The 27830-nt window shown below is 40.5% G+C and overlaps 1 protein-coding gene, 1 long non-coding RNA gene and 1 pseudogene across 2 annotated transcripts; 2 read left to right on the forward strand and 1 right to left on the reverse strand.

Moving 5' to 3' along the window:
• The first annotated feature begins 532 nt into the window (after window positions 1-532).
• LOC138900470 (uncharacterized) lies at window positions 533-3334 on the forward strand. The gene is made up of 2 exons (XR_011411459.1): window positions 533-2578; window positions 2756-3334. It is a non-coding gene; the product is annotated as an uncharacterized lncRNA (long non-coding RNA).
• Window positions 3335-17787: 14453 nt separating this feature from the next.
• LOC104097172 (dirigent protein 21-like) lies at window positions 17788-18531 on the reverse strand (annotated as a pseudogene).
• A 5624-nt stretch (window positions 18532-24155) lies between these two features.
• LOC138899672 (uncharacterized) lies at window positions 24156-25963 on the forward strand. Its single transcript, XM_070186351.1, has 2 exons — window positions 24156-24448; window positions 24970-25963. Exons 1-2 carry the CDS (start codon window positions 24156-24158, stop codon window positions 25961-25963), a joined length of 1287 nt encoding a protein of 428 aa, XP_070042452.1.
• The last annotated feature ends 1867 nt before the right edge of the window (window positions 25964-27830 follow it).

Here is a 27830-nt window from a genome sequence, read left to right on the forward strand (position 1 = left end):
ATTAAACATAGGATTCCGACCGAGTACACTCAATGTACTATCATTGAACTTACAACTGGTGAACACAAAGTTGAGATTTATGTGAAGGGCACCTTCTTTTTGATCAGTTGAACCATATATTCCTTGGGCTCGGCCCACTATTATTGAATTGGGCTCTGGCCCAACTGTTAATGGGTCATCCATCATTGCAACAAATCCAAACAAAGTTGGGGATTTAGCAATTGTATTGGACTAGCTATTTGAATTACAATTGGATTCTTACCTCTGAGTATGTCGTGGAAATAAAAATAAAATTTGGTTACCTTTTTGCTTTGCATGGGGAAGTTTTTCGAACTATTTTTCAATAGCCTTGAGTCCTCAGTCAACGCCTTGAACCATTGGCATGGCCATAACAATGAAGCAAATGAATAGAACTAGGCTCCTTTTATCCATCTCTTCTTTCTTTTCGTCTCTCCCACTTAGTTAATTGAGAAGGAATAATGCATTGCATATACAAATATATTATGAGTATTGTAATATACGTGGCCTACTTTTGGCCATAGACTATGTTCCTTGTTGTCTTTTTTGTGGTCTTTTATTGGCCACTTTGTTGGATATTTTATGTCCATTCATTAAAGGCCTTGCTGGCCAATCATATTCCATACATGACTATCTCATTTTCTTATAAATTGGCTGGCAAATGTCTATATGAAATACACCAAAGTTTGAGACAAATGTCTCTTGTCTTTCCTTTCTTTCATTATTGAGTATTTTGTAAGAGATTGAGTGTTGGAAAATACTTGTGTAAATCCTTTCTTTGGAGTGATCTTGTAACGTTATTCTCTTGGGGTATTTGTGACTATTTACTGTATTTACTATAATTTTATAATCTCTTTTATATTCTTATTGGTATAGTAAAATTTATTTTCTTTACGTGTGGACGTAGGTCACTTTGACCAAACCATGTTAATTTGGGTCAAGCCTGCACGGTTTCACCAAAAGGCCTCATACAGTTGTGTAAATATGAACCTTTCTACATATATTATTTTGTGCAATTAAGATAGCTTGATAATTATTTCTAAACTATATATCCATTTAGATAATTATTTCTAAACTATATATCTATTTATATCATTGGTTGATTTTTGTTGTTATCATTGCTAGTTGTTTTTCAGTACTATTGTATATTACTATATTGCACATGTTATTTGACTGTGAGTGTCTTGAACCGCAATTGGATTCATACCTCTGAGTATGTTGTGGAAATAAAAATGAAATTTGGTTACCTTTTGCTTTGCATGGGGAAGTTTTTCGAACCGTTTTTCAACAACCTTTGGTCCTAAATCAACGCCTTGAACCATTGGCATGACATAACAATGAAGCAAATAAATAGAACTAGGCTCCTTTTCTCCATCTTTTCTTTCTCTTCGTCTCTCCCACTTAGTTAATTGAGATGGAATAATGTATTGCAGATACAAATATATTATGAGTATTGTAATATACGTGGCCTACTTTTGGCCATAGAGTAAGTTCCTTGTTGGCTTCTATGTCGTCTTTTATTGGTCACTTTGTTGGACATTTTATGTTCATTCATTAAAGGCCTTGGACAATCATATTCCATACATGACCTTCTCATATTCTTTTAAATAGGTTGGCAAATTTCCATATCAAATACACCAAAGTTTGAGACAAACGTCTCTTGTTTTCATTTCCTTTCATTATAGAGTATTTTGTAAGCGATTGAGTTTTAGGAAATACTTGTGTAAATTCTTTCTTTGGAGTGATCTTGTAAGGTTATTCTCTTGGGGTATTTGGGGCTAATTAGAATATTTACTCTAATTTTGTAATTTCTTTTGTACTCTTATTGATAAAGTGAAATTGCTCCTCTTCGCATGTGGACGTAGGTCACATTGACCAAACCACGTTAAATTGGGTCAAGCCGGCACGGTTTCACCAAAAGGCCTCACACAGTTGTGTGCATATGATCTTTCCTACATACATTTTTTTTGTGTAATTAAGATAACTTGATAATTATTTCTAAACTATATATCCATTTAGATGATAATTATTCAAACATTCATATTAGATGAGTAGTTAGCAACATAACTACCGCATGATCTTATTTGATATCTATACACAATGGAAAAATATATTGTATAATTGCTATCACAGACTGTTTAATATCATCTAATTAGTTGCCCGCATGATTTTTACAATATACCAGCTTTCAGTTCCAGATAATAACGACTTTTTATTTTCATTACATCTACCAGTACATAGTCATAACATATTTTTAGGTGTTAGTTAATTGTGTATATCTCAGTTCGTTGAATATATATGTTTAGATTATTTAGTATCTTAAACATATCCAACGGTATCAGAAAATCACAGTTTTCCAACTACTAAAATAGTCGTATAGTAGTTGCAATGTCCAATTTTCCGACTACATTCTGATCGTTTTGTATAGTCGGAAAATGATACGTCGGAAAATAAATTCAGACTACTGTACTCGAAAATTTCTACCTTTTTTAACTTCATGTCCGACAACTACAGTCGAAACTGTAGTCGGATAATATTTATAAAAATTACTAAAATATTAGTTATTATTTTACGACTACTGTAATCGAAAATTTCCTACTACTGTTTTGTAGTTGGGATTAGTAGTTGGAGAAGAGCAATTTTCTGGTAGTGTAAGAAATTAAGATGCTATCTGTACAATTCAAAACATTTTAAATGTCTTATTTGATTGATCAACAATACACATCCTTATTGTTAGGACAAAATAGAGAAACTATAGAACTATTGAGTAAGATAGAAAATTACAAATGAAAATGTAACGACACGACCGGTTCTTTTGAGAATTTGCATTTTCTTCAACTATTTGAAGCCTTGAGCAGCATCGTATGATGTATTATAACTTGTGTGAATCGTCAATTTTGATTTTCAGGTGATTCGAAAGTGATTTGAAAGAATGAATTTTATGATTGAAGTTCTAAGTTGTAAGAGTTGACCAAGTTTGACTTTTTTAATATTTGACCTCGATTCGGAGTTTTGACGTTTTCATTAAGTCCGGATGGTGATTTTGGACTCAATCGTATACCCGGATTTGCATTTGGATATTTCTAGAAGGTTTCGGTGCTAATTGGCGAGAGTTGGGAATTTGAAGGTTTAAAAGGTTCATAAGTTTGACCGGGAGTTGACTTGATGAAATCGGGTTCGGATTATGGTTTAGGTAATTGGAATAGCTTTGTTATGTCATTTTGGACTAGTGTGCAAAATTTGAGTTCATTCTGAGTTGATTTGATATGTTTCGGTGCGAATTTTGAAAGTTAAAAGTTCATTAAGTTTGATTTGAGGTGCGATTCATCGTTTCGATATTGTTATATATGATTTGAGGCCTCAAATAGATCCGTTTTAGGTTATGGGACTTGTTGGTATATTCGGACGGGGTCCCGAGGGGTTCGGGCAAATGTCGGATTGATTTCGGACCATTTTTTGTCACGACCCAATTTCACTTATAGGTCGTGATGGCGCCCAACGTCACTGCTAAGCAAGCCAACTAATGAATTAAATATATATTTTCTTATTTAATAAGTTTTCGAGTAATTAAAATTTCCTTATTTGCAAGATATAAGAAAATAAAAGGTTTAAATAAATAAAACCAAGTAATAGTTCAAAATCACAAATCTACTAGCGTGTGTGCCAAGACCTGGTATCACAAGTGTATGAGCATCTAGTAGATTATACAAAACTCAACTAATGTCGGAACATGAAATAAACATAATACAAATACAAAGGAGAGGCTCTAGGAGCTGCAGAATGGCTCATAAAGCAGCTCACCACTAAGCCTCGGGATATCTGGGATACGCGCAGGTTGGACCGCCTAATGCACATGTCTCAGATCCTGCACCAAAAAATGTAGTATGAGTACGTAAACAACGTATACCCAGTAAGTATCAATCTAATCTCGAATAAGTAGTGACGAGAGGTCGACTTCGACACTGTCAATAATACTAAGATAGGAATATTTAAATAAATACGGTTTATGGGAATAACAACAAATTTCCTTAACAAGCAAGAATAAATAATTCTTTCACAATTTAATAATTTTCAATAAGTCATTTATCTTCACAAGCTGCAATAATAATGTCAAGACACCGTGTAATTATTATTATTAAGCACGATTTATGCCGAGGTCCTACGGCCCGATTCGGAATAATGTGTACACTGCCGAGGATCGAGCGACATGAACCATAGATGCATTTATCTACTGCCGAGGCGTTCGGCCCGCTTCACGAGAAGAGAAGGATATTTTATAAGAATTTGACTTAAATATTTTTGAGGTTTTATACAAAAATAATATGAATTTCACTAGCGATCTTTCACAATTTCCCCTACAAATACCAATATAATTTAGGCATTTTAAAACTATCAAGCATGGTGCAAAATTTCCAAAGAGTTCATGAATTGGGTCCTAAACTACCCGGACAATATCATAATAGTAGCTACGCACGGACTCTCGTCACCTCATACGTACGTAGCCCCTCACAATTAGGAACAATTATTTATTTAAAATACCTATGGGGTAAATTCTCTCTTATAAGGTTAGACAAGAGACTTACCTCGTCTCAACGCTCAGCCCGGTCACAATTTTGCGTTAAAGCCTCAATTGGTGCCGAAAATTCGAAACTAGCCAAATGTTATATAATTTAATCAATAAATACTCAAAATTTTATAATTTATCTATTATATTAATTACCCAACCCAAATTGATAAATTTCCTAAAATTCACCCCGGACCCGCATGCCCGGATTCCGGAAAGGTTCAGAGGGAATCGTCACCCATAATCTTAAGAACTCAAATTTATAATTTTTATCACAATTCATAACCATTTTCGTGGTTAAAATATTATTTTTATCAAAACCTAGATTTTTCATCTAAAACCATAATTTTTACTAATTTACATGTTAAACTCTACCCATAATCTAAGTATTTAACTCACAATAGGTAGAATTAACTTACCTCCAAGTTGCTAGGTAAATAGTGTCACGCCCAAACTCGGGGAGCGCGACCGGCGCTCAACCGAGAGTAACCGGCCGAGCAAGACTGTTAGATTTTCTTCTACCCAAACTCATCCATGAATAAGGAGGAGAAGTACTCCATTAATCAAACACTGAAAAGATTTTTTAACAACTTCCTTTTCATTCCCATTAGCAACTTCATTCATAATTTTTAAAATATTATGAGTTTATAGAATTAATGAAAATAAAAAAATATGATTTCCAAATATGAACATTTCTAGTTCAATTCCCAATATCAACCACAACCCACAACCTGTCTACGGAGCCTCTAAGTATAATAGAAGAGTAATATGAAAATGCCGGCAACAAGGCCCCGGCTATACCTCAACCACAAAGTACATGAGAAATAAAAGATACATGACCCCGAAATGAAGTGGGGCTCACCAAATCAGCTGAAAAGAGTATACTGCTATCACTGATCAATGTCACCTGTTGTAGAACCACCTACATCCATTAAAGATACAGCGCCCCCGGCAAAAGGGATGTTAGTACTGTCGAATAGCGCTAGTATGTATAGCTAAAAATTCTCTTTCAAAATAGAATGCCCATATGATCTATACGTGGAATACATAATATAATGTAATTGTAACAACATGTACAAACAAGGCCAATGACAGTAGCACCTTCCTCCCTTATTTTACACATATACATTTCATATACCGTCCTTAGTGTTCACATATAATATTATACACATATGCGTCTCTTAGACCGTTCACAGTATTACCTATATAATACACATGTGTGTTTCATAGACCATTCATAGTGTTTACTTACAGAATACAAATACACCTATTCAAGGCTTGAAAATACAACATGAATATGATAAATCATGGTAACAATAAAAGGGCTTAGATAACCGTCAACGTCGAGCCAATTTACTAAGAGCTCCCATTAATCATTTATAAATAATAATTCGGGGATCCTCTATAACCACCTTCATACAAAGCGGCCCTCCGCCTCACCCCAATAAATGCGGGTGGAGGAGTATCACGATACCACAATCCCAACGCAAGCGGCCCTACCGCCTCACCCCAATATATACGGGTGGAAGTGTATCACAATACCACAATCCCGACATAAGTGGCCCTACCGCCTCACCCCAATATATGTGGGTGAAAGTGTATCATAATACCACAATCCCAACACAAAGCGGCCCTACCACCTCACCCCAATATATGCGGGTGGAAGTGTATCACAATACCATAATCCCAACACAAAGCGGCCCCTACCGCCTAACCCCAATATATGCGGGTGGAGGTGTATCACAATACCAGAATTAAAACAAAAAGCGGCCCTACCGCCTCACCCCAATATATGCGGGTGGAAGTGTATCACAATACCACAATCCCAACAGAAACCGGCCCTACCGCCTCACCCCAATATATGCGGGTGGAGGTGTATCACAATACTACAATTCCAACACAAAGCATCCCTACCGCTTCACCCCAATATATGCGGGTGGAAGTGTATCACAATACCACAATCCCAAGACAAAGCATACCTACCGCCTCACCCCAATATATGCGGGTGGAAGTGTATCACAATACCACAATCCCAAGACAAAGCATACCTACCGCCTCACCCCAATATATGCGGGTGGAAGTGTATCACAATACCATAATCCCAACACAAAGCGGCCCCTACCGCCTAACCCCAATATATGCGGGTGGAGGTGTATCACAATACCAGAATTAAAACAAAAAGCGGCCCTACCGCCTCACCCCAATATATGCGGGTGGAAGTGTATCATAATACCACAATCCCAACACAAAGCGGCCCTACCGCCTCACCCCAATATATGCAGGTGGAGGTGTATCACAATACCATAATTCCAACACAAAGCGTCCCTACCGCTTCACCCCAATATATGCGGGTGGAAGTGTATCACAATACCAAAATTCCAACACAAAATGGCCTTACCGCCTCACCCCCAATATATGTGGGTGGAGGTGTATTACAATACTACAATTCCAACACAAAGAGGCCCTACCGCCTCACCCCAATATATGCGGGTGGAGGTGTAATCCCAATCACAATATCATATATAAACTCAAAGCGCATTGTTTGTCATTACAATTAAGGTCGTAATTACTCATATCATTAGAATACTTCATGTTCATGCTCATCATGGAGAAACACAACTCTTTACATTAGCACATGCATGGTAAATCAATAAGTCGATTTCAATAGCACATGGGCCCAATTCCTTTTCTTAAGGTCCATCGTCATTTAACAAAGGACATCTCCCTTCCATCTCATTATTCACTCCCTTGACCTCTTGAGGCCATTATCTAGGTTCATGACTCTTGGGGACTTAATAATCGAAGTCATTTACATATATTATTTCAGAAGCGTACAACTATAGTTGAAACCATTGGGACATACAACACTTCATAATTCTCACTTAGGTAACGACCATATTTCATGTTCATATTATCATTTACTTGTACTTGCCATGGGTGATCATACAACATTATGAACATTTAGAATATTTAGGAACATCATAGTCTTTACTCGCAAGTACGTAGGGGCTTATAACACATTGGAAACAAAAGTACAAATACATTCATCTCATAACCTTTCACACCATATATCACTTCATTAGTACTTTCAACTACGTACAACATCATTATTTCATTGACTCCCTTGGCTATACATATTATTCTTCATTCATGGCACTATGGCCGCATATCATATTCCGCACTTTCATTCTTTACTTTCAAGGATTATCATCATAAACATCATCATATATAATACTCTTGCAATACCTTTCCCCAAAAAGGCCAATACATAATTTCAACTCATGAATACGTAAAAACTCAAAACATATTGGAAATACCCACCAAGTATAGCATTAGTTAGAACAACCACATTAGGACATGACGTGAGTACATAAGCTTTTGGATAATTCTATTTTTGGAGTCAATTTGGAATAGTTGAATCAAGGCTCATTTCATAATATTTCACACATCATTTCACTTTGTTGGCGCTATTGGCCACAAGTATAACTTTTATTCTTGGCACGGTATTCACACTTTATATCCCTAACTCACTACTTTCACTTTCAAGCATCTATATAGATTACCGACAACAAGGAATCTCTAATCACAACTTTTAGTACACCTATGAGCAATTAAGAGTCTTATGCACATTGAAACTTCTTACACAATTTGGCATAATAGCCTTCACTTGAAACACTACTTGGAGTCATAACATTTTTATACCAAACTCATGCTTTGAACACATTCCCGAAGGATAACATCATATGATAAGAGCATCCGGAACACATTTTGAACATACACCTTTCAACACAAAGCTTATTCGGAATAGTTGATTTATAAAGAATAACTCAGGACTTATAAGAACATCATGGAATTCAATTCTAGGAAAGAAGTTTAGCCAACATACCTTGCTTTGAGCTTTCCTTAAATTACTACAACATTCCGAAAATTCTAGCAATCCCAATCTACATGAGACATAACAAAATTGAACAAAAATTAGGGAGATATTCTTGGTTTCAGCTCCTTTGAGCATTTTATCAAACACTAGGTGTGCAAATTTAGCTACAAGGTTCTTCTACAAGATTTCCTTCACTCCACAACCCAATCTTTACTTATTTTAGCTCAACAATCTTCCCACAAACCTTATTGGTACAAGCATGTATAATTAATACTCTTACACCCAAAAATCATACTCCAAATCACCCATCTTTTACCCCAAACTCGAAATTAAAGACTAGGGGTTTGAATCTTACCTCTTGAGTGAAGATCTTGTGAGATTTCCTTGTTGGATTTCAAGGCTTGAACAAGATCTTGATGAACAAAACACTTCATCTACTTTCTCTCTCTAGAAGACTCTCACTTCCCTCTAAAATAGCAGGTTTTAGGTCAAAAATGACTTAACCCCTCTCTCTACCCGGCCTTGGGGGTATTAAATGAGCTCCTACATGTGCGGCCGTGCACCTGGGCAAGTGGCCGCGCATCTGGCCGCACACCTGAGGCAGAAACTCTCAAATATGGGCGGTGTCCGGATGATAAAGGATAGTAATATCATAATCTTTTAGTAACTCAAGCCACTTGCGTTGTCTCATATTTAGATCCCTTTGTTTGAACAAATGCTGCAAGCTGCGATGATCAGTGTAAACCTCACAGGACACACCATAAAGATAATGCCTCCAGATCTTAAGAGTATGAACTATCGCGGCCAATTCTAAATCATGTACCGGGTAATTCTTCTCGTGGGTATTCTGTTGACGTAAATCATATGCAATAACTCGCCCCTCCTGCATCAATACACAACCTAGGCTAACGCGTGAAGCGTTGCAATACACTATATACATCCCTGAACCAGAAAGCAACACTAACACCGATGCTGAAGTCAATGCGAACTTGAGCTTTTGAAAGCTCACCTCACAATCATTGGACCATCGGAACGGAGCACCCTTCTCGGTCAATTTGGTCAAAGGTGCTGCAATAGATGAAAAGCCCTCCACAAACCGACGATAATAACCTGCTAACCCCAGAAAAATCCTGATCTCAGTCGTCGAGGTGGGACGATGCCTATTCTAAACTGCCTCGATCTTTCTAGGATCAACTTTAATACCCTCGCCCTATATAATATGTCCAAAGAATGCTACAGAGTCTAGCCAAAATTCATACTTGGAGAACTTAGCATATAACTTTTGTCCCTGTTAGGTCTGAAGCACCACTCTCAAATGTTGCTTGTGCTGCTCCATGCTAAGCGAATAGATCAAAATGTCGTCAATGAAGACGATGACAAACAAGTCGATATACGGCCTGAACACCCGGTTCATCAGATCTATAAATATCGTTAGGGCATTAGTCATACCGAAGGACATTACTAGAAACTCATAATGGCCATATCTAATCCGGAAAGCAGTCTTCGGAACATTCGAATCTCGAATCTTCAACTGATAGTACCCCGATCTCAAGTTGATCTTAGAGAACACTCTGGCACCCTACAACTGGTCAAACAAATTATCAATACACGACAACGGATACTTATTCTTAATAGTAACTTTGTTCAATTGGCGATAATCAATACACATCCACATAGTCCCATCCTTCTTCTTCATAAATAATACCGGTGCGCCCCAAGGCGACACACTTGGCCTGACGAACCCCTTTGCTAACAACTCCTTAAGTTGTTCCTTCAACTCCTTCAACTCTTTTGGAGCCATACGGTACGGTGGGATAGATATAGGCTGGGTACTTGGGACCAAATCAATATAGAAATCAATATCACAATCTGGAGGCATGCCTACAAGATCAGAAGGAAACACATCAGAGAACTCTCGGACTACGGGCACCGAATCAATCGCCGGAGTCTCTATCGTAGTATCCCAAACATAGGCCAAATAATCCAAACAACCCTTCTCGACCATGTGTCAAGCCTTCAAAAAGGAAATAACTTGACTAGATGCACTGACAAACAAACCCTTCCATTCCAATCTAGGCAACTCTAGCATCGCCAAGGTAACGGTCTTGGCATGGCTGTTTAGGATGGCATGATATGGAGATAACCAGTCCATTCCCAGGATGATCTCAAAGTTGATCATATCAAGCAACAGACGATATGCTCTAGTTTAGTAACCACAAAATGTTACAATGCAGGACCGGTAGATCCGATCCACAACAATAGAATCACTTAGATGAGTGGACACATAAATAGGGGTACCCAAGGACTGACGAGAAACACCTAGGAAATGAGTAAACAGAGATGACACATATGAATACATAGACCCTGGATCAAATAATACTGAAGCATCTCTACCGCAGACAGAAATAATACATGTGATTACGGTATCTGAGGCCACTACATCTGGTCTGGCCAGAAACGCATAGAATCTAGCTGGAGCGCCACCTGACTAGCCTCTACCTGACTAGCCTCCACCTCTAGAACGGCCCCTACCAACCTTCCCTCCACCTCTGGGCGGTCGGACGGCTGGTGGAACAACCGGTGCTGTAATCATAGGCTTCTGACCCTACTGCACTGCCTTTCCCCGAAGCCTGGGGCAGAATCTCCATACATGACTGAAATCCTTGCACTCGAAACAACCCATCGGTACGATAGACTGCTGACCTAAAGTCTGGATCTGATGGTCTGAATACCCACTGGAGGAACCCTGGATAGCTAGTGGGCGGTAAGAACTCTCTGGCATAGCACTGAAATAAGGTCGCACAGGAGCACCCCGAGGAGGTGGCGGTGCTAGATAAGGGGGCATGCTGGACTGACCCCTCATGAACTAACCTCTACCCCCAGCTGGGGCACCACTGAACTCTCCCGAATATCGAAACCGCTTATCCCTCGCCGCCTTCTCTCGGCTCTGCTGACGGACACCCTCGATCCTCCAAGATATCTTCACAACTAGCTCGTAAGACGTCCCCATCTCTACCTCTCAAGCCATGGTAGCCTGAATACCAGAGTGCAATCCGGCGACAAACCTCAGCACTCTCTCTGTATTGGTAGGTAGTATCATAAGTGCATGGCGAGACAACTCAGAGAACCTCACCTCAAAGTCGGTCACTGACATCTGACCATGTTGGAGTTGCTCGAACTGGAATCGCAACTCTTCCCTCTGAGAGGGTGGAATGTATCTATCCAAGAAGAGGCGTGTGAACTATTCCCAAGTCATGGAAGGAGAACTTACTAGTCTGGCAAGAAGATGTGACTGCCACCACCTACGGGCCCTGCCTTCCAGCTGAAAGGTAGTGAAGCCTACCCCGTGGGACTCTAGTATCCTCATGTTGTGCAGTCTATCCCTACATCGATCAATAAAATCCTGGGGGTCCTCATGTCGCTCACCTCCGAAAGCAGGAGGATGAAACCTGGTCCATCTGTCCAATAGCTTGTGCGGATCACCGGCCACAACTGGTATGGGCTCCGGCGTAGCTACCGCCACTGGCTGAGCTGCACCCACGGGTAGTGCACCCTCGGTCTGATATACCGCAGTTGTATGCCCAGGAGCCTGCACGGTAGAGGTTTGTGCTCCCCCTTCCACCTGAGATGTGGTTGGGTCTGCCGGAAATAAAATGGCTTGAGTCATAGTATCCATGAACCACAGCATACGATCCATGACCTCCTGAAATCTCGGAGCGGTTATGAAATCTACCGGAGTTGGCTCTGCCGCAGGCACCTCTCCTTGCTCCTCAATAATAGGATCCTCTACTGGATCCAATGGCGGCATAGTTGGAGCAACTCTGGGACGTCCTCATCCCCTACCATGGGCTGGAGCCCTCCCCCGACCTCTGCCTCGACCTCTAGCAATAGGGGGAGCAGCTCTTTCCTGGTCTGGAACCTCCGTAGAGCGCGTTCTCACCATCTATGAGAGAATAAGGGAAAGATACATAGTATTACGTCAACTGTATGATAGAATATGAAGAAAGGTAGTTTCCTAACACCCTATAGCCTCTCGAAAATAAGTACAAACGTCTATGTACCGATCCGCAAGACTCTATTAGGCCTGCTCATAACTTGTGAGACCTACGTGAACCTAGTGCTCTGATACCATGTTGTCACGACCCAATTTCACTTAAAGGCCATGATGGCGCCCAACGTCACCGCTAGGCAAGCCAACTAATGAATTAAACATATATTTTCTATTTTAATAAGTTTTCGAGTAATTAAACTTTCCTTATTTGAAAGATTTAAGAAAATAAAATGTTTAAATAAATAAAACCAAGTAATAGTTCAAAATCACAATTCTACTAGCGTGTGTGCCAAGACTTGGTGTCACAAGCGTATGAGCATCTAGTAGATTATACAAAACTCAACTATTGCCTGAACATGAAATAGACAGAATACAAATATAGAGGAGAGGCTCTAGGAGCTGCAGAACGTCTCAAAAAGTAGCTCACCACTAATCCTCAGGATATCTGGGATGCGCGCCGGTAGGACCGCCTAATGCACCTGTCTCAGATCCTGCACCAAAAGGTGTAGCAAGTGAAGTATGAGTACGTAAACAACGTGTACCCAGTAAGTATCAAGTCTAATCTCGAAGAAGTAGTGACGAGAGGTCGACTTCGACACTTACTATGGGTCAATAATATTAAGATAGGAATATTTAAATAAACACGATTTATGTGAATAATAACAAATTTCCTTAACAAGCAAGAATAAATAATTCCTTCCCAATTTAATAATTTCCAATAAGTCATTTATCTTCACAAGCTGTAATAATAATGTCAAGACACCATGTAATTGTTATTATTAAGCGTGATTTATGTCGAGGTCGTACGACCCGATCCGTAATAATGTGTACACTGCCGAGGGTCAAGCGGCATGAACCATAGATGAATCTATCTACTGCCTAGGCGTTCGGCCTGCTCCACAAGAAGAGAAGGATATTTTATAAGCATTTGACTTAAACATTTTTTAAGTTTTATACAAAAATAATACGAATTTCACTAGCGAACTTTCACAATTTCTCCAACAAATACCAATATAATTTAGGCATTTTTAAACTATCAAGTATGGTGCAAACATTCCAAATAGTTCATGAATTGGGTCCTACACTACCCGGACAATAGCATAATTATAGCTACGCATGGACTCTCGCCACCTCGTACGTACGTAACCCCCCACAATTAGGAACAATTATTTATTTAAAACACCTATGGGATAAATTCTCTCTTACAAGATTAGACATGAGACTTACCTCATCTCAAAGATCACTTCCCGGTCACAATTTTTCGTTAAAGCCTCAATTGGTGCCGAAAAATCCGAAACTAGCCAAATGTTATATAATTTAATCAATAAATACTCAAAATTTCATAATTTATCTATTACAGTAATTACCCAACCCAAATTGGTAAAATTCTTAAACTTCACCCCTAGCCCACGTGCATTTCGAAAATATTCGGAGGGAATCGTCACCCATAACCTTAAGAACTCAAATATACAATTTTTATCCTATTCCATAACCATTTTCGTGGTTAAAATCTCATTTTTATCAAAACCTAGGTTTTTCATCTAAACCCACAATTTTCACTAATTTACATGTTACAATCTACCCATAATCTAAGTATTTAACTCACAATAGGTAGAATTAACTTTACTCCAAGTTGCTAGGTGAATACCCTTCTCAGGAAGCTCCAAAATCGCCCCAAAAATGAAGCAAATGAGTCAAAAATACTCAAACCCCGACTTAAATGAAGGTTCTGCCTTATGTGATTTTCGCACCTGCGGAGGTACGGCCACTTCTGCGGTCCCGCATCTACGAAAAAAATTCTCGCAGATGCGGTCTCCTCCAGTTGGGCCAAATTCCGCACCTACGGACTATTTGCCCGCTTCTGCGGCTAGGTCGCTTTTGCGGCTCCTCCCTCGCACCTGCGCGCTTGCAGGTGTGCCCAATGGCTCCGCTCTTGCGGCTTCTGAGCTGCCCCCGCTGGACCGCTTCTACAGCTTCTTGCTCACATCTGCGAGCTCGCACTTGCGGTTGTCCATGCGCAGGTGCGGTTACACCAGAAGCTGGAAGCTTCAACCATTGCTCCTAAGTCCAAAACTTGGTCTGAGCCTCGTCTGATTAACACCCGAGGCCCCCAGGGCCCCGCCCGAATATACCAAAAAATTTGAAATCATAAAACGGACTTGCTCGAACCCTCAGAATGCATAAAAAAATATCAAAACTAAGAATCATACCCCAAACCAAATTGATTCAACTTGGAAATTTCAAGTTTTTCAAACTTACTCCGAATGCGCCGAAAGATACTTAAACTACTCGGAATGGCACCAAATTTTGCGTGCAAGTCTTAAATTACCATACTAAACTATTCTCAGGCATGGAACTCCAAACGGACCTTGATTACTCCAAAACCTACTCCAAACCAAACTTGAAGAACTTTAAACCTTCAAATAGCCAACTTTCACTATTAAGCGCTAAAACGCTCTCGGGTCGTCCAAAACCCAATTCGAATATACGCCCGAGTACAAAATCATTATATGAACCTATTGGAACCGTCAAATCTCAATTCTGGGGTCGTTTACTCAAAATGTTGATCGGAGTCAAACTTATCCTTTATAAAGCCAAACTAAGGAACCAAGCATTCCGTTTTCAATCCAAACCCTTCAAATTCCTGAACTAACTATCCCCTCAAGTCATAAAACAGTAAAAGCACATACGAGGAGTCTTATTTAGGGGTATGGGGTTCTAGAAGGCTAAACGACCGGTTGGGTCGTTACATGTTTCTTCATGTTTTCATTGTTGGTTGCTGTTGGTTTCTGATGCCTCGACTATCCTTCGCGATCGTGAAGATTAGTATGCTATCGTGTAGATGAAATCTGGAGCTGGGCATTATCTTCATCACGGTTGCGATTAGATGGTCTCATTTGCGTAGAGTTGGGATGTTCTTCATCTCGTTCGTGTAGTGTTTGGGACTGAGCTGGGCAGAATACAGGTTATCTCTTTGCGTTTGCGAAGTTGTTTCCGCGAACGCATAGTTCTGTCAGTCTTGTGTATCACTTTCGCGAGTCTGTTGCTACGATCGCATAGTGTAATTATTTAGGAGCAGTGCTTTTTCTTCTTCACGATCGCGATGGTATTTCCACGATCGCGATTCATTGATTTGCCTAGTGATTATAAGCACTCTAATTTTGGGGGTTTCAACCATATTTACATATTTGGAGCTCTGGAGCTCGGATTGAGACGATATTTGAAGCGATTTTCACCATAAGGAGTGGGGTAAGTGTTCTCTACTCGTTTTGAATTTTATTTCATGAATCTATTCTCATTTTTGGCATTTGGTTGATGAATTCAAAAGAGAAATTTGGGGGGTTTTGTCTAACGTTTCATATAGTGAATTTTTTAGTTTTGAACGTCGATTCGGAGTCGGATTTGAGTGAAACTAGTATGATTGGATTTGTATTTGAATGGGTTATCAGATTTCGTAAGTTTTATAGGGTTCCAAGGTGCGGGCCCGGGTTTGAAATTTTGGTTGACTTTGGAGTTTTTGATTAAAGATTCAACCTTTATCAATTGGGTTGTTTTCTTATGCATTATTTGATGTATTTGAGTTGCTTTTGGCTAGTTTCGAGCCGCTCGGAGGTCGGTACGCGCGAGATATCATTTTTGGAGCATCGTTTGGCTTGCTCGATATTGGATTTGGCTTATTCACGGTAAGTAACACTTATAAACTTAGTGCAGAAGGTATGAACCCCTAAATGTACGTATTATGTGTTGGTGTTGAGATGACGAGCATGCTAGGTGACAGGCGTGTGGGTGTGCACCATGTGAATCATGACTAGATTTATTCTGTGGTACTATGTAGTGACCTAATCTTGTTTCTAATCATAAAATTTCTACGTGCTAGAGTAATTGAACTGTGATCCATGTTAGAAACCATGTCTAGGCTATATGCTTATCATGTTTAGACCCACTAAGGTCATTTCTGTTGTTGAGTCATTTTCTTACATTGCAATTACATACTCAATCATACGGATTCATTTGCATATCATATCTCAGTCTCTGTTTTCATTTATTGATACATCATATCATCATTTTTGGGATGATTTTCATGACATTGTGAGACCGAGAGACTGGAGAGATTGATGACTGAGTTGAGGCATGAGAACCAGTTTGTCAGTGATATTGATGGGATCGGGCTGCATGCCGCAACATGTATTATTGATTCATGATGGGATTGGGCTACACGACGCAACATGTATTATTGATTCATGATGGGATCAAGTTACACGCCGCAGCATGTATTTTTGATTCATGATGGGATCAGACTGCACGCCGCAGCAAACTTTATTGATCCATGCCATGATTGGCTTATTATAGCGCTTGGGCTAGATCTGCCCCTCCAGAGTCTGTACACCCACAGTGAGCGCAGTTGTTATTGATTCATTTGGGTTGGATCTGCCCTGGGTTGGATCTGCCATGTTCAGTGCTGAGTGATTGAGTGATTGAGCGTTATGAATGGGAGTGTGAAACTGTGATATTGAGTACTCTAAGAGTATGAGTACATGAATTTATCACTATGATACATTGCATCTGACATGCATACTTGACAAGCAAGCATAGAGATGCATTTCTCCATGTTTCACGATTTTGTGACATTTATGACTTCACATGCAAATTGACATATAGACATAGAGATGTACTTTCCTCATGCTATCTGAAATTAAATCATGTTATTTGTTGTTGAAAGTTTTTGGGAAAATCAAAGGTTTCTGACTTACTTATATTTTTATGATTTCGTTGAAGGATTTGGGTGTTACTGTTATATCTGAAAAGCATGACTATTTTCCGTAACTGTGAATGAGCTGGGCATTATATCTCTGAGTTATTTTTTTTATCACTCTTATTATATTGTTATGAACTGTTGTTGGCTATTGGTGTTGGACTCCGACCTTTGTCCCAGCTCGTCACTACTTTCAACCTAATGTTAGGTTTGTTACTTATTGAGTACATGGGATCGGTTGTACTCATACTACACTTAAATACCTTGCGTACAGATTTTCGATGCTAATGTTGTTGTGTATGGCGGGAGCAAGCATTTAATACGTACATACGTTCCGGTTATTGCTGCCTTTTGTTCTTGGTAGCTTTAGAATTATTAAGTTGTTCATGTAGATTTCAAACAGGTGATGTATTTATTTCATACCAGCTTTGTAAACTCTAAATCTTAAAACTCATGATTTGTACTATCAGTCTTTAGGAATTCTTTGTATAGAAGTGCAGTTATATTATCATTACACTTCTCAGTAAATCTCAATGAATTGGATTATTATTGCTAATTGTCTTACCTAGCCGGTTGGGTTAGGTATCATCACGACTAGTTGGATTTTGCATCTTGACAGAAAATCAACATGTAAAACTTTAAATTACTGTGAGTAATGTACGACTATATGTGAGTAATGTAAGACTATAACATTATACTCAACAATAGAATCCCCATTGGTTATGTTGAACCAAACAGTCTTTGCAGGGGCAATTCGCTGAGCCAACCGAAAAACTCCAGAATTACTGATGATCGGCATTTCACGATACTCATTGAACACATGATTCCATTGAGCTTACCACTGGTGAACACAACGTTGAGGTTCATGAGAAGGGCACCTTCTGTTTTATCACTTGAACCATATATTCCTTGGGCTTGGCCCACTATTGTTGAATTGAGATCTGGCCCAACTGTTAATGGGTCGTCCATCATTGCAACAAACCGAAACAAAGTTAGGGATTTTGCAGTTGTATTGGACTGGGCTATTTGAACTGCAGTTGGATTCTTACCTCTGAGTATGTCGTGGAAATAAAAATGAAATTTGGTTACCTTTTGCTCTGCATGGGGAAGTTTTGTGAACCATTTTTCAACAGCCTTGGGTCCTAAGTCAACGTCTTGAACCATTGGCATGGCCATAACAATGAAGCAAAGAAATAGAACTATGCTCCTTTTCTCCATTTATTCTTTCTCTTCGTCTCTCCCACTTAGTTAATTGAGAAGGAATAATACATTGCATATACAAATATATTATGAGTATTGTAATATATGTGGCCTACTTTTGGCCATAGACTATGTGCCTTGTTGGCTCTTTTGTGGTCTTTTATTAGCCACTTTGTTGGACATTTTATGTCCATTCATTAAAGGCCTTGTTGGCCAATCATATTCCATACATGACCATCTCATTTTCTTATAAATTGGCTGGCAAATGTCCATATAAAATACACCAAAGTTTGAGATAAATGTCCCTTGTCTTTCCTTTCTTTCATTATAGAGTATTTTGTAAGAGATTGAGTGTTGGAAAACTCTTGTGTAAATCCTTTCTTTGGAGGGATCTTGTAACCTTATTCTCTTGGGGTATTTGGAACTAATTAGTGTATTTACTATAATTTTATAATCTTATTTGTATTCTTATTGGTATAGTGAAATTATTTTTCTTCGTGTGTGGACGTAGATCACTTTGACCGAATCACGTTAAAATAAGTCAAGCCTGCACGGTTTCACCAAAAGGCCTTACACAGCTGTGTGAATATGAACCTTTCTACATATATGTTTTTGTGCAATTAAGATAACTTGATGATTATTTCTAAACTATATATCCATTTAGATGATAATTATTCAAACATTTATATTGGATGAGTAGTTTGCAACATAACTACCACATGATCTTATTTGATATATATACACAATGAAAATATATATTGTATAATTGCTATCACAGACTGTTTAATATCATCTAGTTAGTGGCCCACATGATTTTTATAATATGCCAGCTTTCACTTCCAAATAATAACGACCTTTTGTTTTCATTACATCAACCAATACATAGTCATAACATATGTTTTGTTTTTAATTAATTGTGTATATCTCAGTTCATATATATTTGTTTAGATTATTTAGTACCTTAAACATATCCGACGGTGCCAGAAAATCACAGTTTTCCGACTACTAACATAGCCAAAAAGTAATCGCGAAGCCAAATTTTCCAACTACATTCTGACTGTTTTGGTATAGTCGGAAAATGGTACGTCGGAAAAAAATTTCATACTACTGTACACATAAATTTCTACCATTTTTTTACTTCGTGTCCGACCACAGTAGTCGAAAACATTAATTCGCGGAATTTTCTGCCAAATTTTACGACAACGATAGTCGAATCGAAACTGTAGTCGGATAATATTTATAAAATTACAAAAATATTAGTTTTTATTTTACGATTACTGTTGTCACGATCCAAAACCTGTAATATGTCGCAATGTTGCCTAATGCCTCTGTTAAGCAAGCCCATAAGTGAACCTCCAATTTAGTTATCCCTTTTTAACTTTTAAAATAGAAGTTTTTTTTTTTTTTTAAAGACCGAAATAAGTAAGATCTCATGCAACGTATATACTCTTTTCTCAAAAATATCAAACGGGAGAAAATACAAAAGCCATAGTGATAGTAATGATTAGTACAACAGTACATATATGCTAGAAAACCCCAAAACCTGGTGCCATAAGTGCAAGAGAAATCTAGAGAATATACACAACTAATACAACCATTGTCTGAATGATAATACACTAAAATAATAAACAAGGTAGGGGGAGACTCCGGTGCTGCAGATCGAAGCAAGGCAAGCAGCTCACCACTGAGTCTTCGTAAAAGTGCGGTTGCGCGCCCGCGTGACCACTGGTAGTACATGTCTCTGTAACGACCCGATCGGTCGTTTTACTTTCTAGATTCATGTTCCCTTAATTAAGACTCATTATATGTACTGTTACTATTCTATGACCTGCGGGGATAGTTGGTTTAGGTTTGGAAGGGTTCGGGTTGAAATCGGAACACTTAGTTTCTTAATAGTAGCCTATAATAGTTAAGTCTGACTTGAGTCAATATTTTGAGTAAATGACCTTGGAACCAGGATTTATCTGTACGAATAGGTTCGTATAATAATTTTGGACTTGGGTGTATATTCGGATCGAGTTTCGGATGAACCGGGAGCGTTTCGACGCTTAATATTGAAAGTTGGCACATTGAAGGTTTTCCAAGTTCTTTAAGTTTGGTTTGGTATATACTTTGGTGTTATCAAGGTCTGTTTGGGACTCCGAGCCTGGGAATAGTTCTTTATGGTAATTTATGACTTGCACGCAAAATTTGGCATCATTCCGAGTTAATTTGATAGGAATCGGACACGCGGAAGTGTTTTTAGAAATTTTTGAGTTTCATGTTGAATTCATGTATTTTGGTGTCCGATTCATATTTCTAGATGATATTTTGGTGTTTTAATTACATGAGCGGGTCCGTATTATGTTATTGGATGTGTGAGTATAATTGGATGGGGTCCCGTGGGCACCAGATGCAAACAGATTGGAATAGGACTCGGAATTAGGCATGGGGGAACTACTGGTGCTTCAGTTCTGGTGCGTTCGCAGCTGCGTGGATTTGACCGCAGGTGCGACTTCACAGAAGCAGCTCATCGATCGCAGAAATGGCCTGGAGCAGGCTGTCCAGTGGTCGCATAAGTGGAGGGTTTACTGCACCTACGAGCTCGCAGGTGCGAGGAAGGTGGTCGTAGGTGCGGGCTAGGCCAAGGAGGCTTGGGGTCGCAGGAGAGGGCATTTCTCCACAGGCGCAAGTGTGAAGATGCGGACCGGCTCCGCTGAAGCGGATGCGCAGGTGCGCATGCTTCTCCGGAGAAGCGTACTTGGCCAACCTTGGTGAGGACCGCACCTGCGATGGATTTTCCGTAGGTGCGGCATCGCAGGTGCGACCCAAGGTCCTCACAAGCGAAAATCGCTGGGCAGTGAGGCCTTTTAATCCGAGACTTAGGCCACTTTTCCTCACATTTTTATTTGGTCTTGGGCTATTTTGAGAGCACATTTGAGGGGTATTCTCACCAATATTGTAAGGTAAGTAACTTCCACCCATTTTCAAGTTAATTATGCGGATTTTAGGTTGCTTAAACATGGAAAAATTGTGAAACATTGTGGGATTTGTGAAGAACCTAGGGTTTTGATAAAAATGGGATTTGACCACGAAATTGATTATAGAATCAAATAAAAATTATATATTTGAGTTCGTGAGGCTATGGGTAATATTTATCTTTAAAAATTTTTGGAATTCGGGCACGTGGGCCCGTGGAAAAATTTTAAGAATCTTCCAATTTGGGTTAGGTTATGACTCTAGAAGCTAAAGTATGAACTATTGAGTATATATTGATTAAATTATATAACATTTGAATAGTTTTGGATTGTTATGCATGTACTTGGGTCTTTTAGAGCGGCCTAGTGGACCTAAAGTGAACTGGGGAATGAGGTAAGTCTCTTGCCTAACCATGTAAGAGGGAACTCATCCCCCTTCGGTGTATCTTTGTTGTGTATTACTTGTGTGGGGAGCTACGTACGCATGAGGTGACGAAAATCCGTGCATAGCTATATTCCATGATATGGCCGGGTAGACTTAGATTCACATCATGCTTTTAATTGTACTGTTGTTTTTATCATGCGTATTAATTGTCTTGAATAGAGCTGAGACTAGGGATTTAAAGTTGCAATTATCGACTTAGCTTTCTTATTTTGTGAAAATTGAGGAATACTTATTAACTATGAAAACTTCATGTCTTCTCTCCTCGTAAGTACTTCCACGAGCGAGGTAAACTTCTCTACTCTAATGGAATCGGGTCGTTCGTCTAGGCGGTATGATAACACCACTCTTATGGGATCGGGACGTTCGCCTCAACAGTATGATAGCACCACTCTTATGGGATCGGGTCATTTGCCTCAGTAGTATGATAACACCACTCTTATGGGATCGGGCTGTTCGCCTCGGCAGTATGATACCACTCTTATGGGATAGAGTCATTCGCCTCTGTAGTATGATAACACCACTCTTATGGTATCGGGCCGTTCGCCTCGACAGTATGATGGTAACATTATTCTTATGGGATTGGGCCATTTGCCTTGACAGTACTGACTACCACTATTCTTATGGGATTAAATCGTTCGCCTCGGCAACTTCGTGCTTAATTGAGTTAGGGCCTTCACGGCTAGTTATAAGATGTTGGTGATGTGTTACGGACTCATGTTGTATTTATTGTAGTTGTTTTTGTTTGTCTCATTGATACCTATTGTATGCTCACCATGTCTATTTTATGCATTATTATTATTATTATTATTATTGGCCTTTAGTAAGTGTCAAGTTGACCCCTCGACAATACTTCTTCAAGGTTAGACTAGATAATTACTGGGTACGCGTTGTTCTCCATACTCACGCTACACTTTTGCATTGATGTGCAGGTACTGAGACAGGTTCCACCAGTGGTCACGCGGGTGCATAGCCGATCATCTACGGAGAATTAGCGGTGAGCTGCTTGCCTTGCTACCTTCGCAGCACCGGAGTCTCCTTCCACCATATTTACTATTCATGTCTATTACTTTCGGACATAATTTTTAGTAGTTTTGTATATTCTGTAGATTGCTCATGTACTTGTGACGTTGGGGTTTGGGAATTTGTGGCATTTATGTACTGCTATACTCGTTATTTCTACCATCGCAGAGTATGCACTTATTATGTTGGTATTTTGTTTAAAATTATTTGTCATAATTTCACGAACTCTAGTTTAAAGTGTTCTCTAAAAAGGAAAGACTTTCATATTAAATTATTAAAAATGGGTCAATCAATTGTAAATACACTTGTGGGATAGCCTAACAGCGGTGTTAGGTGCAGTCTCAACCTATTATGGATTTGGGTCGTGACAGCTTGGTATTAGAGCTTTAGGTTCACATAGGCCTCACGAGTCATGAGCATGCCTAGTAGAGTCTTGCGGATCGGTGCGGAGATGTCCGTGCTAATCTTCGAAAGGCTATAGGGTGTTAGGAAACTTCTCTTTCTTCATCTCCTATCGTGAAGTTGATATTATACTAAGTGTCTTTCTATTGATCTCTCACAGATGGTGAGAACGCGTGTGGATGATGTACCAAGTGGTCGAGGGGCTGCTCTCCCCGTTGCTAGAGACTGAGGCTGAGGCCGGGGGAGGGCTCCAGCTCCAATTAGAGGACGAGGGCATTGTAGGGTTGCTCCTATTATGCCACCTGTGGATCTAGTGGAGGATCTTATTGTTGAGGAGCAGGATGAGGCGCCTGCAGCTATGCCAGCCCCAACAGATTTGATGATTGCGCCGGGATTCCAGGAGGTCATGGGCCATACGTTGCGGTTCATGGACTCTATGACGCTTGATGGTTTATTTCCAGTGGACCATGCCACATCTCAAGCGGGAGGGGGAGCACATACCCCTACTGGTCAGGCTCCAAGGCACGCCGCTGCCATTTATCAGAACCCAGGTGCACTACCTGCAGGCAGTGCCTAGCCTGTTATACCGGCTATGCCAGAGGCTGTACCAGTCACGACTAATGATCCGCAGAAGCGGCTGGACAAATGGACTAGGCTTTGCCCCCTACCTTTGGGGGTGAGTGGTTAGAGGACCCCAGGATTTCATTGACCGGTGCAAGGATAAGCTCCAGAACATGGGGATATTGGAGTCCAATGGGGTGGACTTCACCACTTTTCAGTTTTAGGGCAAGGCCCGTAGATGGTGGCAGGATTATCTTCTTAGTAGGCTAGCGGGTTCACCTCCCTTGACTTGGATCAGTTTACACATATGTTCTCGGAGAAGTATATACCACCTTCTGAGAGAGGGGAGCTTCGGGGTCAGTTTGAGCGACTCCGTCAGGGTCACATGTCTGTCACGAACTATGAGGCAAGATTCACTGACTTGTCTTGCCATGCAGCTATTATACTCCTCACAGATACAGAGAGGGTACGAAGGTTCATTGCAGGTGTGCACCCTGAGATTCAGGTACCTATGGCCCGTGAGGCAGAGATGGGGACTTCTTTTCCTCAGGTTGTCGATATAGCTCGGAGGATCGAGCGTATTCGCAACCACAGTAGAGAGTTTGCGCCATGGGACAAGTGGCCCTGACAGTTTGGAAGATTCAGTGGTGCCCCACGTGAGGGCAGAGGTCAGTTCATGAGGGGGCAGCACAGCAAGCCCATGTAGTTAGCACCACCACCTGTTCGGAGTGCTCCGGCATGACCCTATTTCAATGTCATTCCAGAGAGTACTTACCGCCCGCCAGCTATTCACTATTCCTCCAGTGGGTATTCAGGCAATCAGGGTCAGACTTCAGGTTAGTAGTCCACCATTCCAAGGGGTTGTTTAGAGTGTGTGTATCTTGGCCACGTGAAGAGGTTTTGTCCCAGACATTGGGGCAAGGCTGAGCAGCAGGACTATCAGCCCATGATTACTGCACCAGTTGTCCGGCTGCCCAGAGGCGGAAGGAAGGTAGGTAGGGGTGTCATAGAGGTAGAGGCCACTCAGGTGGTGCTCCAGCTAGGTTCTATGCCTTTTCAGCCATACCAGATGCAGTAGCCTCAGATGTCGTGATCACAGGTATTATTTCTGTCTGATGTAGGGATGCTACGGTACTATTTAATCCAGGGTCTACATATTCATATGTTTCATCTCTATTTGCTGATTTTCTGGGTGTTCCTCATGAGTCCTTGGGTACACCTATATATGTATCCATGCTAGTAGGAGATTCTGTTGTTGTGGATCGGATTTACCGGTCTTGTATCATGACTTTCTGTGGTTATGAGACTAGAACGAATCTTCTGTTGCTCGATATGACCGACTTTGAGGTCATCCTGGGCATGGACTGGTTGTCTCCATATCAAGTCATCCTTGATTTCCATTCCAAAACTATTACCTTGGAGATACCAGAGTTACCTAGATTGGAGTGGAAGGGTTCATCAGTCGGTGCATCTAGTCGGGTTGTCTCTTTCCTGAAGGCTCGACACATGGTCGAGAAGGGTTGTCTGGCTTATCTAACTTATGCTTGGGATACTGCTGTAGAGACTTCGGCGATTGATTCAGTGCCCGTGGTGCGGGAGTTATCCGATGTGTTTTCTTATGATATACCACACATGCCACCAGATCGTAACATCAATTTCTGTATTATGATCTGTTTTGTTTTTGCTCCAGGTACCCAGTCTATCTCTATTCCACCATACCGCATTGCTCCTAAAGAGTTGAAGGAGTTGAAGGAACAGCTTGAGGAGTTGCTAGCAAAGGGGTTCGTCACACCGAGTGTGTCGCCTTGGGGTGCGCCGGTGTTGTTCATGAAGAAGGATTGGACTATGCGGATGTTCATTGATCACCGCCAGTTGAACAAAGCTACCATTAAGAACAAGTACACGTTGCCGCATATTGATGATTTTTTTTACCAGTTGCAGGGTGCCAGGGTGTTCTCTAAGATTGACTTGAGATATGGGTATCATCAGCTAAATATTCATGCTTCGGATGTTTCGAAGACGGCCTTCCGGACTAGATATGGTCACTATGAGTTTTTGGTGATGTCTTTCGGCTTGGCTAATGCCCCGGTTGCGTTTATCGATTTGATGAACTGAGTGTTCATGCCATATATTGATTCATTTTTCATTGTCTTCATTGACGACATGTTGATCTACTCGCGTAGCATGGAGGAGCATGGGCAGCATTTGAGAGTTGTGCTTCAAACCTTGCGGGAACAGAAGCTATATTTTAAGTTCTCCAAGTGCGAGTTCTGGTTAGATCTATGGCATTCTTAGGGCATGTTATATTAGGCGAGGGTATTAAGGTAGATCCCAGAAAGATCGAGGCAGTCCAGAGTTTGCCTCGTCCTTCCACATCGACCAAGATCAGGAGTTTCTTAGGGTTAGCAGGTTATTATCGCCGGTTTATGGAGGGTTTCTCATCTATTGAAGCACCTTTGACTAGATTGACCCTAAATAATGCTCTGTTTCTATGGCCCGAAGATTGCAAGGTGAGCTTTCAGAAGCTCAAAACCGCATTGACTACAGCACCAATTTTAGTGTTGCCTTCAGTTTCAGAGATATATATTGTATATTGTGATACTTCACGCGTTGGCCTGGGTTGTGTATTAATGCAGGAGAGGCAATTTATTGCATATGCTTCACGTAAGCTGAATCCCCACGAGAAGAATTACCCCGTGCATGATTTGGAGTTGGCCATGATAGTTCATGCTCTCAAAATCTGGAGTCATTATCTTTATGGGGTGTCTTGTGAGATTTACAGTGATCATCGCAACTTGCAGCATTTGTTCAAGCAGAGGGATCTTAATTTGAGGCGGTGCAGGTGGATTGAGTTACTAAAGGACTATGATATTACCATCCTCTATCATCCGGGCAAGGTAAATGGGGTTGCAGATGCCTTAAGCAGAAAGGCTAAGAGTATGGGTAGTTTGGCATTTATTTTAGCATAGGAGAGGACATTGGCTTTGGACATTCAGTCCTTTGCTAATAGACTTGTGAGATTGGATATTTCTGAGCCTAGTCGAGTTCTTGCATGCGTAGTGGCTGAGTCTTCATTACTTGAGTGAATCAAGGCTCGTAAATATGATGATCCGTACTTGTTGGTTCTCAGAGAGACAGTACTATAGGGTGGTGCCAAGGAAGTTACTATCGGAGGGATGGTGTTCTGCGGATCCAGGGTCGCCTATATGTTTCTAATGTTGATGGCTTGAGGGAGAAGATTCTAGAGGAGGCGCACAGTTCTCGGTATTCTATTCATCCAAGGGCTACGAAGATGTATCGCATCCTCAGGCAACATTATTGGTGGCGGCGGATGAAGAAAGATATAGTTGAGTATGTGGTGAGATGTCTAAACTGTCAGCAGGTCAAGTATGAGCACCAGAGGCCAGGTGCCCTCCTTCAGCAGATGGCTATACCAAAATGGAAGTGGGAGCGCATCACCATGGACTTTGTTGTTGAGTTGCTGCGGACGTTGAGGAAGTTTGATGCCGTTTGGGTCATTGTTAACATGTTGACCAAGTCGGCACATTATATTCCGGTGGTGACTACTTAATCTTCAGAGAGATTGGCCCAGATTTACATTCAGGAGATTTGTCCGGTTGAATGGTGTGCCTATCTCCATCATATCAGATAGAGGCCCTCAGTTTACTTCGCATTTTTGGAGGGCAGTATAGAGTGAGATGGGTACCCGAGTAGAACTCAGCACAGTTTTTCATCCGCAAACCGATGGGCAATCGGAGAGGACAGTTCAGATTCTGGAGGATATGCTCAGAGCATGTATCATTGACTTCGGAGGTCAGTGGGATAGATTCTTGCCCTTTGATAAGTTTTCTTACAACAACAGTTATCAGTCCAGCATCGAGATGGATCCATTTAAGGCTTTATATGGTCGGCGATGTCGTTCGCCCATCGGATGGTTTGAGCCCATCGAGGCTAAGTTATATGGTACTGATTTAGTGAAGGA

This window comes from Nicotiana tomentosiformis, chromosome 10 (assembly GCF_000390325.3).
Source record: "Nicotiana tomentosiformis chromosome 10, ASM39032v3, whole genome shotgun sequence".
NCBI lineage: Eukaryota > Viridiplantae > Streptophyta > Magnoliopsida > Solanales > Solanaceae > Nicotiana > Nicotiana tomentosiformis.